The sequence below is a fragment of the Lissotriton helveticus genome, chromosome 8 (assembly GCF_964261635.1).
Source record: "Lissotriton helveticus chromosome 8, aLisHel1.1, whole genome shotgun sequence".
Classification (NCBI taxonomy): Eukaryota; Metazoa; Chordata; class Amphibia; order Caudata; family Salamandridae; genus Lissotriton; species Lissotriton helveticus.
This window is the reverse complement of record NC_136069.1, coordinates 1338630074-1338643502: the sequence shown is the minus strand read 5'-3', so window position 1 is coordinate 1338643502 and position 13429 is coordinate 1338630074. Positions and strand designations below refer to the sequence as shown.

The 13429-nt window shown below is 43.1% G+C and overlaps 1 protein-coding gene across 2 annotated transcripts in view; it reads right to left on the bottom strand.

Moving 5' to 3' along the window:
* Positions 1 to 353: 353 nt before the first annotated feature.
* The window catches only part of SLC19A2 (solute carrier family 19 member 2), a 74983-nt gene continuing 61907 nt past the window's right edge, over positions 354 to 13429 (bottom strand). The window contains exons 6-7 of one of the 2 annotated variants that reach the window (XR_013599960.1): positions 1265 to 2376; positions 354 to 1058 (exon numbers count right to left, since the gene is read on the bottom strand). Coding sequence is in view for 1 of the 2 variants with exons in the window: in XM_078658318.1 (XP_078514444.1) it covers positions 2254 to 2376 (123 nt within the window). In the remaining variant the exon portion in view is untranslated. Of the gene's footprint in view, positions 1059 to 1222; positions 2377 to 13429 lie in introns of those variants that run through there. The other variant, XM_078658318.1, reaches the window with a different exon arrangement.

Genomic DNA, 13429 nt, shown 5'->3' with positions numbered 1-13429 from the left:
TTGTTTTTTTTGTTGTTTTTTTAAATTATTTTTGACATCCTATACAATAAGCTATTCCCTTGTTATTACTGGTTTTTATAGCTTACAGTTTTATTCTCTTTGACTTCTAAGGTTAATTGCTTTGTTTCATGTTTTTCTATAATTATCAATTCCTAATTGTTTTACTGTATGTATCTTTACATTTTCATTACTGTTATATCTTATATATTATTTTGTTACTATGTATCACTAAACTTCTTTTGAACTGTAAAAGAGAATATGTGAAATTTTAGTGGTAAAATATTCAATCTATGCCAAAATTGACATTTAAAACATGAACATGTAAATTTCTGTTAAAAGACTTTACACAACCGTTAAAAATAAATAATTCAATATTTATTTTGATTAGCACAGTTACAATGCAAGTTTCAGACTAATTCATGAATACTTTCACAAATCAAGAATGTGTGTACAAAATCTCTCTGCAACAGAACAAAAATCTGTTAAATAGGTAATAAGGCTGGGTCTGCAGCACTTCAATGGAAAACAAAATGCAAATAAATATACAGCATTGGGAAAATAAAGCACACAGTGAAATACTCGTCATAACATTTCATTGAAAAAATTGTGTTGAGAAACGCTTAAGTCCATCAAGTTTTTTTCCTCTTAAGTATGCAAAACACCAAGAACATACATACCAACCACTGCTTGCAAGGCCACATGTTTTGAACTACTTTTGATTGAAACGTCATTTTGACTAGTAGCAGGTCAGCAGGTTCATAATAAACCGTATACACTTTGGGGCCAAAGCATTAATACTCCATCTACATCTAGAATAAACGCCTTTGGTGTGGCCAGCACACTGAAGGCTTATCCCAGATGCAGACAGTATGCAAAAAAACAACAAGAGCTCGGCGCTAACATATGAAAAGTGGCGACGGCAAAGTCAACCTGCCCAACTCCTGCTAATAGTGAAATGAACAACAGTAACAGTTTTAAAAAGTCATTGCAGTTCCTTCTAAAAGTCTTAGCAGAATATTCACAAATACAAAAACACGTTGTGCCATTACAGGGCCGGACTGGCTACCGGGCAGTTTGGAATGCTGCTGAGCTGGGGGCTGGTTTCGTTAATGGGGACCTGCGTGAGCTAAACGAAATTCGTTTTACTTTCAGTATTTTGAAGCACACGCAGGACTCCATGGACGAAATCAGTCCCCAGTGCAGTAAAATCTGGCAACAGCTCAGCAGCATTCCAAACTGCCCGGTAGCCAGTCCGGCCCTTGGCAGAAACCAAGCTTGCATGGCCTTCGATTCCATTCAGGACTCCATCTTTAGCCAAAGACTAGGCCATTCGGTTAAGATGGTTCCTGCTGTGTGCGTCTGTCAGCTCCGGCATTTCTGGTTGTAAAGCAGCTTTATTTTGTAGTTTCAATTAGTTTTAAATGGTGTCCGCCTCTCCCCGTTTGCTCCAGCTTCCATTCATCATCACCAATCGTCTGCTCCCTCTTTGCAGTCTGCTCATAACCTCGAGAACTCCATTCTAGTTATTCAGTTTGTGCCCTAAACATAGAAAATTCTGGTACATAGAAAAATCAGGCTTTAAATAGCACTTCTTGAGATAAAAGCAGGCTAGAATAAGGCGCTGGCCACGCGAGAAAAGGCAAAACATTCAATAGTTCAAGTAAAATATTGCTTTAAGCTAATGTTTCGGTACCTAGCTTAGAGATGCCGATGGCCATTTGCAAGTCTAGACCGTGCTCAAAGGCCTGCTGAAGGCCCCTTCAGAGAAGCATCATATACACATTAACTGTTGTATTACGAGAGAAGGGACTTCTTTCTCTGCCCTTAGTTGTTCACTAGTTGCAAACGTATACCAGTCACTTATTCCAGTTCAGCAGGAGATACATGAACTTACACAGGTGCCTTAATAACGCAACCACTTCTGAGGCACAGAACTAAAGGCGTGTTTCACAATCAGGAACCCTGTATTTAGCTCATTGCAGCCGGAGAAATAAATAGAACATATCCTTCATTAATCTGGGGTCTGCGTCCAGTCACTGGGCTCGAAACATTTACACATGCTCACAAAAGTTTGCTATACAGCAGCTTCGGGTGTTTTTCCTTAACACGTAGTGCTAGGGCGATGTTCTGAGCTGAACAAAAACACATTTTCATGTAATTTGGTACCAGTGCAGTGAAACATGTTTCTTAACTAAAACATGTATTTTCCGGAGACAGTTGCTGTGTATTATTTAGGCCACAAGGAGGCGTTGGTTAGGAGTCCTCAGCACTTCCTGCTGGTGGTGGCTTGCTCCTGTAGGTTTTCACAGCCCTGTAGGCTCCACTCACTAAAAATATCAGCGATATGGCTGCGAAGTATCCAGCGTAGATCTTGAACTGTAAGAAACAAAGAAAGTTGTGATTAAAATATGGTCTAATTTACCCTTCACCACTGATGTCACAAAATCTAAACCCTTTAAGCAGATTTCTTTACCTAAAGAAATGCTGAATTGCAGCCCACAGACACATGGCGAGTTGTGAACAAACTAAACGGGCAATAGCAGCCTCGGTTCACTTGACGTCACGCGGAAGAGCATTACAAACGAACTGATTTAAATCGGAAGGGCCCATCATATATGTTCAGATCCCCATCAGACATGTAGCGTGGGCCGGGAAGCGCAGCTGACCCGTGGAGGCCCACGGGGAAGCCCTCGCGGCAGTGAGTGAGAACCAGATCACGAGGCAAAGCCAGCAGAAACAAATGCCGCGCTGGGATTAGGCATGAATGTTGCCCAATGGATATCGGCGACTGCCAGGGATGGAGGCTAAAAGGGTGGACATGGGTCCCCTCCAAACCATTCTTTGTTTTGCACTGACCTCGCCGTCGATTTTGCAAATGAGTGCCATTCAGGTTCATTGTATGTAAAGTAGCATACAGGGCTGGACTGGCTACCGGGAAGTTTGGAATGCTGCTGAGCTGCTGCCTGATTTTACTGCACTGGGGACTGATTTCGTCCATGGAGTCCTGCGTGTGCTTCGAAATACTGAAAGCAAAACGAATTTCGTTTAGCTCACGCAGGTCCCCATTAACGAAACCAGCCTCCAGCTCAGCAGCATTCCAAACTGCCCGGTAGCCAGTCCGGCCCTGGTAGCATAATGTGGATAAAATATACACCGAAGAGAATGGGGGGGTCTAAGGTAAAGATTTTCTAAGACCGGCGCGGATATATTCCCCCCCAAATACAATTATAACAAATACAACAAAACTATCTGCGGATCTGGTAAAGTTCTAAAGACATGTATTACACTCAGACCTTCAAATGTTTTAAGGGGAGTCCTTAAAAAGGACGGAGTCCCATCACCCACCGAAGTGGCATGCTTCATAATCTGGGATTTCCTCTTGGTTGCAAAATCTAGTGCAGCCAAGGGCTACAACCCCCTCACTGTGATGGAGGAGCTCAGGGATGTTTTATGATGTTATTCAGTAATAGGATTTCCTAAAATCCATCATATGTGAAGAGTTTCAATTTTAAGAGTGATGGGCGCAGTGCACTAGTTTAGAAAGTGATGTCTGATCTAAAATTGACTATCAGGAGAAAAAATAAACTTTTATTGTTTATCTCCTGATTGCAAAATTAAAAACAGTGCAGATGCAGTTATGAAATATTGACTGCATTTGTGCTGGTCCTTTTTGACCCTTTTGGGCAATACAAGGGGCTGAAACATGTAGACCTTTCACATGGACTACAAGGTGCTATAGTTCAGTAACAATCTTGCCACCTCTCCTACTGAATAAAGTGTGTTTGGGAAGGAGAGCTAAGCAATTTTAACTCACTTCACTTTTGTTCACATTATTTCCGATCACTACTGCTAAAACGAGTTGGTCAACCTCCAGGTGGAGGAAAGTATACTATCAAAAGAGACCAATGATGATGCTTTCACATTCTAAGAGAAGCGGAGAAACAAGATATACCGCTCCACCACTCCTGTACGTGAATGAGGGTTTTTAAGTTGGTTACCACACCTGACCCTGGTATTACAGGTACAAGTGATCCATTCTCCCTTTGATTGTTTACCTTGGACAGGAAGCTCAATGGATCATTGTTTCTTTCTCCCTCTGGTGATTATATATACATTTCCTTCTGGCCAAAAAAAGATAAATTACGCTTTCGGATCTTTCTCTCTCTCTATCTCTTGATCTCGCTCTCTTTCTCGATCTCTCTCAAGACATGCCAGATATTCCGTGATCACTTACAGCCTTTACTTCGATGTCTGGCCTGTCCCGGTGTTTGCTTCTCAAACTTTGGTCACCCTAAGTTGGCATGAACATTGTGCTATGGCGGCGTGCTTGGGTGAGATCCACAGGCTTCTCTGGTGTCTTGTAAGCCTCTTTAGTGGATATGCCGTTCAGTTATTCCTTTTTGGCGAGAAGGCTGACTCAGTGTTCAAATGCTTTAAAGAAAAACAGACCACAGCAATAGGTAGAAAAGACAATTGGGTTGACTTTTCTGGCTAAAGCCTGTTACACATGAACCTCTGGTGCTGAGGCATGAAGGCTGGGTCGCCCAGAGCAAACCGAAGGTGCCTTCTGTATGGGTGAGTTACCAGCATTACAAGCAAGGCTTCAACCATGCTGCATTCAAAGAGCCTGTTAAGGCTTCACTGACTGAAGTTGAAGGCCCAAGTGGCAGAGCCCTTGCTATCAAAGTTAGAAGATTAGCCTGATTTTCTACCATTGCCCAAATCGAGAACCCAGCTCAGTCTCTAGAGTAGTATCAAGATCACTAGCATTTTGGAGGTCTAAATACAATGCATCATCAGTGTGGTGAGATGACAAAGAGCCTGCCTGCTCCTCTTAACCTCATCACGTGGGACATTCTTTAACTCTTGTATGTGATCCACGTTCATGCCAAAAAATGTCTTGAGGAATCAAAGATACTGCTTAAGTAGAAGTACTCCTGGAGAGTCCTCAACGACAACTGGCTGTGACTGACTATTCAGCATTGGGGTCAGATACAGAGCCAGCACCTCTGGATCCGTGGCCATCCACTGTTGGCATGCTCCAAACGGGCGTGGCCTCCAGCAAAGGAGTGGAGACACGGCCCAGTGTGGGTGAGGGACCAGGTGGAATTCCAATGGGTCAGTCATTGCTGGGGCAAGACCTGGAATCAGAAGTGCAACTAGGGGTCTCAGTAAATTCGTGGAGCCCAAAAGCACTACAGAAAAGCTGCAGCACTTCCTCCTGGACGGCCACCACCTGTTATGTTGTAGAGGATTGCCTGCGAAATTCAGGGCACGCGGTTCAAGCTGTGGAACCGGGTCAGAAATGAACGACTGGTGCAGAGTTGGGCCCTTATAGTGAAAACCGCAATCTCCCGGGAGTGGGCTCGATGAGAGAGCACTCCTATCTGGACTTCTTGTGTTTTTGTTGAGATGTGTGGTTTAACTTGGTCTTAGACTTATCCAAGGACGGGGAACTCAACCAGGACCTGGATTTGAACCTGGAATGAGAACCGCCCAGTGACTTCAGGGAGCATTTGTTGCAGGACTTTAAAATATGCTTTGATCTCAGACACCACAGACAGATGTCATAAGTGGGGAGACCTATCTTACACACTGCTGTGGAAAAAAGTTTCAGAAGTTGGCAAAGAACTGACAAAATCAAGTTGCAGAGTTCCAGATCTGTTTTGAAGGCCGTGGAAAGAAAGCAACTGCATCAGTGCACAGGGATGGTGCCTATCAGGTCTACAAGTCGTCACATCTGGAGGCGGGGCAAGGTTCCCGCTGTGTCCAATGGCAACACCTATCAGAGCATGGGAGCAATTAATGGAAGGTTTTGGGATCCTCCATAGCCCCAGCGGTTACTCAAAAGAGGAGGAATCTGCAGCTGTGTGTATCTATTAGAATCACGTACAATTCCAACTTGTCAACAAAATAAAACACCAACAGTAGGATACTTCACAACAGCTTTCGCAAAAAGTTAATACGCTATTTCTATAGCTTAAAACCCAAACTAGCATATTCATTATGGGAGTGCACTCTAAATGGCTTTGTACTGAAGTATTTCTATGTATTTCGAAAATAAATGAATTAATGAACATTATTAGCATAATAGGGAACATACAGAAATATAACCACTTGATGGTATCAAGAGAAAAAATGTGACAACGTTTCAGTGGTAAATATTCAGTCTACTTCAATAATTGGCATTTAAAACATGAAGATGTACATTTCTGTCAAAAAATGTAAAGGAAACGTTAAAAATATTTATGGCATTATTTATTTTTTTCCGCACAGTTACACTGCGGGATTCAGACATTCATAAACACTCTCACAAATCAAGAATGTGTGTACAGATTCTCTCTGCAATAGAATAAAAATCGGTCAAAGAAGTAATGATAAGGCTGAGTTTGCAGCAGCTGAAGCGAAAATGATTGAAAATACAAAGAAATCATGGGGGTTAAATAATGCACATCAAAACATTGTCTTGCAACTTCTTTTAAAAAGAAATTTAAAAATGTTAATAAATGTAAAATTATGTGTTACATCATAAGCACCATAGATATACACAACTGGCTGTAAAGCAAATTTTTTTTACCTATTCAGGGCTGAAACATCATATTGGCTCTAGCAGGTTAGCAGCAGTTACACAAGAAATTGTGTCCAGCACGTCCTTTAGGTCTCTCCCACTGCAAAACAGCTCCCTCAAAAATGTCGCCCCTTTCATGGATACTGCAGAGAATTGGCTTACCGGCAATGCCAAGTCCCACCATCCACACAGTAGGCACCCCAGTCCTTTCAATGTATGAGATCAAGCAGACAACACCCAGACCATCAGGGGCAGCATACTTCCTAGTCCCAACCCCCCCTCCCCCCATCCCCACCAGCACTCATCAAGCTGCTTTAGTTTGCCCTTAGTGGTATATGACCACCCTGTGGGAGGCAGGTTCATAGCTTTGCTCCATGGGTGGGAAAGGTTGATAACAGGCAGGTCGATCCTGCAGATCGTTTAACTGGACTCTGTGCTGCCACTCCTTATAGACCCACTGCACCACTCACCACCATCAGAGCATCTTTTTAGGGAGCACCTCTTCATCTTGCTCCAATAAGTTCCGTCTCTTTTAGTTAAAGGTGCCATAGAGTGTGTCCCGGCCCCAGATATCGGGTCTTGGTATTATTCCTGTTATTTCCTTACGCTGTAGAAGGACCGAGTCCTTAGTTCTATTTTAGATCTCCTCCCTCTGAAAGCCATTAGAAAGACAAATTCAAGTTGCTCCCGCTGGCCCAGATTCTGCTTGCCCTGGAACTAGGTGACTGGACGGTAGCTATGGCTCACCGTTGGATGTTGGTTCCAGTTTTCTCCGACCTCAATCACTGGCTGTTGAAGGCAGACTCGCCACTGCCAGTCACAGACCAGCTCCAGACGACAGCAAACATTGTTAAGATTCACTATCAACATGCCAAAGTCAGACCCGTGTCCTTTTCAGAAGCTCACTTTCATTGGAGTTATCCTCAATTCGATGCAGTTTTGCCCTTCCCTCCACCACAACAAGTCCAGGACATTTGATCTAGGATTCCGATGTTTAATTCTTGGTCATGGGTCTTGATGAGAGTGGCTCTGAGGGTTCTGGGCCTTTTGTCATCCTGCTTGACGACTAAGCAGGTGACATATGCTGGGCGTGCAGTGGAACCTGAAGTCTCAGTGGGCCCAACATCAGAGAAACCTGTCAGACTCCACCCATCTGTACTTCAACTTGTTGAAGTTGTGGGCCATTCTCCTGGTGTAGAACGTCCTCATACTGACATGTGGTACTGCATCAAGCATGACTATGTGGTGTCGTGGGTTCTATGCCAGGAAGTACTTTGCCTCTAGAGCTGGCTGGAGTGACAGAGCATCTCCCTGGCCATGAACCACCTGGTGGGATCTTTGAATGACAGGGCACATAAACTCCGCTGTTGTCACCTTGCGAATAATGAATGACGGTTACATTACGAGATGCCACAGGGTAGTTTCCTGCAATAGGAAGAACCCTGGCTAGATCTTTACACCACTACTGAGCACATGCAATATCAACACTTTTGCGTGCTGGAGTTTACAAGAAGTTTCTCTCTCAGAGATGCTTTCTGGGATAGATTGGAGCACAGGACTCCTGTACACTTTTCCGCCATGGTCTCTCCTGTCAGAGTTCTGAAGAAGATCAGGAACAACTTGACTCAAGTCATCCTAGTGGCTCCAGACGGGGTAAGGAGAGTGTGGTATCCGGAACGTCTGGGTAGGAGCATCTTCCCTCTGCTCAGGGTGCCTCTTCGGGAGGATTGCCTGACGCAGCAACAAGACAGGGTCCTGCACCCAAATGTTCTCAATATGCACGTCCAGAAGTGGAGATTTAGCAGCAGCACTAGACTACATTTGATCTTCCTCCGAAATTGTGGATGTCATCTTGTCTGCCAGGTGTCCCTCTAGTTAATCGGTCTGCACTGAGCATTGGGACAAATTTGTAGCCTGGTGTGGCACCGAAAACACTGATCCACTGTTGCAGGGTTTCTGTACTCACACAGAACTGTGCACAGAGGAGTGGAACCTCGGCAAATTAGGGTGTCCCAAAACTTACCTTAGCAACCAACTCACCCCTTACCGAGCTAGCTACAGTGTCTCATTGGACATATCAAACACCCAATGTTTAGACAAACCAGAACATGAACTTACAGTACCTCAGGGTACGTGGGACTCATGAACACTCTTTCGTTATATTATCATTACAAACCAGAACATGGAGTAAAGAAGACACATGTGCATTTGAAATGTTTATTTACTAATGCCGTCTTCTCAGGCGCAGTATCTTTGATAATACAAGTATACTTATTATCAGTAGCAAAATTATCAGCATAGTTACTAAGACATAAAAAGCGAATGGTGACAGCATGTTAACATGCTGTAATGAATAAGAGTTAACAACACTTATATCTCACCCTCCCTAACACATATATTATATTATTATCTAAGAAGGTCTCTTTGGGTTGTTTTAGGGCGGGCCCATACCTTAGTGTCCTAGCATGAAGGAATCACATCAGCATACACCAGCTCTCTCTGCATGTGCACCGCATCAAGTGTGTTAACAATTCTCGTGCAAAGCAATATCAATCCCGCCTCAAGCCCAAGTTGGCAAAGGCTGCACTTGTGTTATGACTATGAAGGCGTGGAGATCAGACCTCATAACAATTCCATATCGTGTTGCTCCTGAAACTTCAGCACTCTCCGTGCAGACATGTTTTATTAAACAAAGCAGATATCAGAGCAATAACATATTATTCTCACATTCACCACGGCAAACCACTAGGTTGAAAGCTAAGTCAACAATTAAGGGTCGTGTGCAGAAGGTGCAAGAAAGGAAAAATGGCGTTTAAATCTAAAATGTACCTATGCTAACTTAACACGAAATATGGATATATAGGAGCTATACAACACCCCCCCATGATCCGAGAACGGACTAAATAAGGTAACAGAAGTGCCATCACATGAGAGCAGAAATCATTTATAAACGAGCATGAATAAAAATTCAAAAAATAAAAACTAATGCTAAAAAATAGTCCACAAATATAATGTGGCTCAAGCCAATAGGCAAGCAAAAATAAAATGTCTTGACCAAAAGTCAATAAAATCAAGGAAATGCTATCAATCAGCATGCCAATTTGAGGCAGTGTCTATGATAAGACCGTATATGAAAAGTAAGCTGCAACAGCCTCCAGGAGGAAGTCACCGTCCTCATCCGAAAACAGTTCAGCCATCCAATTTAAAAGATGAAAGGAACATACGTGATCTGCCAGCACCGGATCCTCTATAACCATCAGAGGACAGCTCGGTGGGTTCTCAAGAAAACTTAGTTCCAAGAAATTTCGCGCTGCCGACAACACATCCCAGGGACCCATTAGTCCATGTGCCACCGCCAAGGCCATAATCCTTTCGTCAGAACAAACCAACTCGTGAGCAATGATAGGACTCATCAGTTGATCAAAATCGACGTCAGCAGATATCGGTCCGCAGAGACACAAATCAATGGCCCAAAGGAAATCACAGGTCAGGCAGCGAAATACAGGCTGGACACAGGTGAAATAGGAGAACCGAAAAGATAATCCAAAAGCCGTGCTTAGAGTCGCTAACGGCAGTGTGCCATAGTAATCAAGCATGCGGTTGCGAAACCGCGTCAGTAGTAGCCGTGCGTGGTCTTGCACAGGAAGGGCATCCATATTTAAAAAGGCAGAAAACCACCAATGCGCCAGCCGCTAATGCAAGCAAAAACGGAAACCCTCCAAACAAGGATGAAAAAATAGAATGGAAGAAAGCAGGGATGACTCCAAAAATCTTCTCAAAGGAAGTCACGAGACCACCGCTAATAACTTTAAAAAAATGTGCTAGGCCCGTCGTGGAGGACGCGTTAAAGATAGAACGGACCATGGCTCCGAAATGCAAGGGCAAATCAGTGTTTAAAAGAGCCTGAACCTCCGTGCGGGTGTTAGCAATGTGAAGCACGAAAGTTTCACGGGCCGAGCTCAAGGCCACCTCTTTCTGGGACAATAGAGCTCTTATTCTAGCCATGCCGCTGAATTCTGCTCCCAAGGTCGGTATCTGTGGCCAAATGGAAGACTCCCTATGTTCACGTGTGGGAGGATAAAGAACATTTCTGCAGCAAATAACTCGCTCACTAACTGTTACTATGAAAGCTATACCTTTAATTAAACCACAACAGTTTTCATTATTGAGCATTAAATAACTACCATTCTCTAACAATTTAAACGTGGGGATGATAGCAGGAACTGGCGTGCCCTGTAAAACGCAAGCCATATTCGGGCGGTCCTTGTTACATGAACCGTGCAACTGTATGTGTCTGCACATTAAAGAATGATCTGGAGTCTCAGTACACTCATCCCCTGTCAGATAAACCTCTTGATCATCCTTGAAACATCTGTATGTGTATGGGAGTGACCAGACCTCATGAAGAAAACCGCTACCTAAGGGTTCAAAACGACCTATTGGCACATATTTCATACAATTTGAAAACTTATATAAAGCAAAAGGCAGTGTTATCAAACCGTGGATAAGCCACGTAGCAGCAGTGGTCTCTGCCACAGAGAAAGGTAAAGATTCCAACCTTTCAATATGGAGCATTGAAAAGGAAGCATCACGCATTGAAAGCAAGCGTTGTTTGTCTGTCAAATTAAATGGAGCAAATAAAGAGGAAACGTTCATGTATCCCCAGGGAACTTTACCCATTTTTAGAGTCTGTAGTGTCCATGCAAACTGCATGATTGAACGTAATTGATTTTGACCATGGTATAATACAGACACTTCATCATGCACAATATCAACAACAGACGACACAATATTATCTAATGTGTAAATTCTAGAGGAAAGCACGTTAATGCTATTGTCAACCACTGCAAGCACTTTCTCAAGATTTGCCTGATCAATAGCCCTAAGGCGTGAAGCAGCCTCAATCTGTGAGAGTTTCCAAATTTCATTGTAAACACCATATAACCACCTTTTCGACCTGCCACTAGCTGGGCCCTTAATGAAATCATTCAAATCCACGTCTGCATTCAGTTTGGAAAGGTGATACTTAACCGCAGGTAAAGTTGAATGTTTCAGCCAAGCTTGACACAACTTGCCAACAGAGTAAGAGGTGACAGTATGACTCAAATCAAAACGGGGATCAGATCTAACAGTCTTAAACCCTTCAGTTATATTTAAAAATCTTTTTTGGCAAGAATCAGCACTACGGTGCCAAAGCAGCCAACCCTTGGGAGTCATACTGGAAATGTTAAAGGAGGAATTCAGAAGCAGAGCCTGTATATCTCTAATGGACAATTTAGTAAAATTACTCCAATTCTCATATTCCTCCAACTCCGGGAAAGACGGGGTGTTTAACCTTTTAGATGTAGCCAATCCAAAGCACGTGGTCTGGGAAATGGTTTCATTTAAAAACCACATATGATTTGGGATGAGACATGCACGGTGCAAAGCCTCAGTGCCTTGTACCTGCCAGGCCCTTGAGCCCCAAACTGATTTAAGGTCTATGGTATCCTTCCATAACTCATACCCTCCAGTAACTAATTGATCCAGGAAGGCCTTTGAATATAACAATTTTGTATTTGTAAGTCGAACCTTGGACAGTGGCTGTTTGTGAAATTTAAAATAAAAGGACTCCGGATTGGACTGATTAAAGTCAGTGAAATAAGTATACTTTTTAAGAAACGTTTCTGAACTCCCTTGTGTTGGTGCTGGGCAATGTTCCCACTGAGTAAAATTAACCGCATCCCTTCGGGAAGATGTCTTGTGTAAGAAGTGATTGCCATAATGTTGGTAACAGAACAATTCACCATAATTAGCAGATTCTAAATATAAATCCTCAGCATCAAAAGCAGCATAATATTTCAAATCAGAAAACAAACTTTCCACAGCATTAACATCCCAATCATCAGAACGAATGTTTTGTTTCACCACATCCCCCATATTAACTCTTAGTACATTAGGGACATTAACGACTTCCGTTGGACCATGAATCTGAAAACGAACTGCATCCCACGCGATTCCATCCAGAACAGGCCACGCTGTGATGTTAACCAAAGTCAAGTCTCTTTTTAATCTGTGTGTAGAATGTGAAGAGGAAAGTGGGGCCAAAGTTCCATTCAAATGAGTAATGCAAGTTCTCTCCTCGACATAGTGTCCATTCATAATCCGAAAAAAATAAAACACAAAACCAATTGACATAAAAAGGTAAACTGAAAAAAGGACCAGCCAAATGTATATCCAAGGAGGTATCAAAAAATGTTTTTTAAACAGGCAAGCATATAATGCAATTTTAGAGGGTTTTTTCGAGGCAAGGGAAGCAGAGTCAAATGAAAATCTGGATTCCGTGGCTAAACGAGCTTGCAGGTCAGGCATGGACAAATCAGTGGGGTATGTATAGTCTGTCTCATCAAGGTTAGTTCCTGGTAAATTATTCAATAATGGAGTGGAAACAGCAGGTAATTCGATGGCCACCTCAGGTTCATTATTATAAGCAGTGGGCATAATTGAATTTCTCACAATGGAAGGACAGGAAACAGCCGGTGTCATGCTAAGAAGAATCGGCCACTCTGTGTATCTTGACATTGTCAATAGAAATAAACCTGTTTTCCTTACGACCTGGAAGTGGTGGTAAAATGACTGTTCTTGTGCCCTTCACTCCAAGCACTGGGACCGGAGCTCGATAGGAGGGACCAAACTCTTTCTTGTTGTCGATCTTCTCTCGAACCAGTTCTCCAACTTGGGGTAGCCAGCCAACTACCGGGATCTGCAACGCATCATCCGATGTGGAGGGCAAATGTTCCTTTGCAAGAGTGTCCCTCGTCTTTTGTAGATTCTGTAAAACATTGCAATGTTCATCTGCGTCAAAGGAAGTGGCGCGAACCA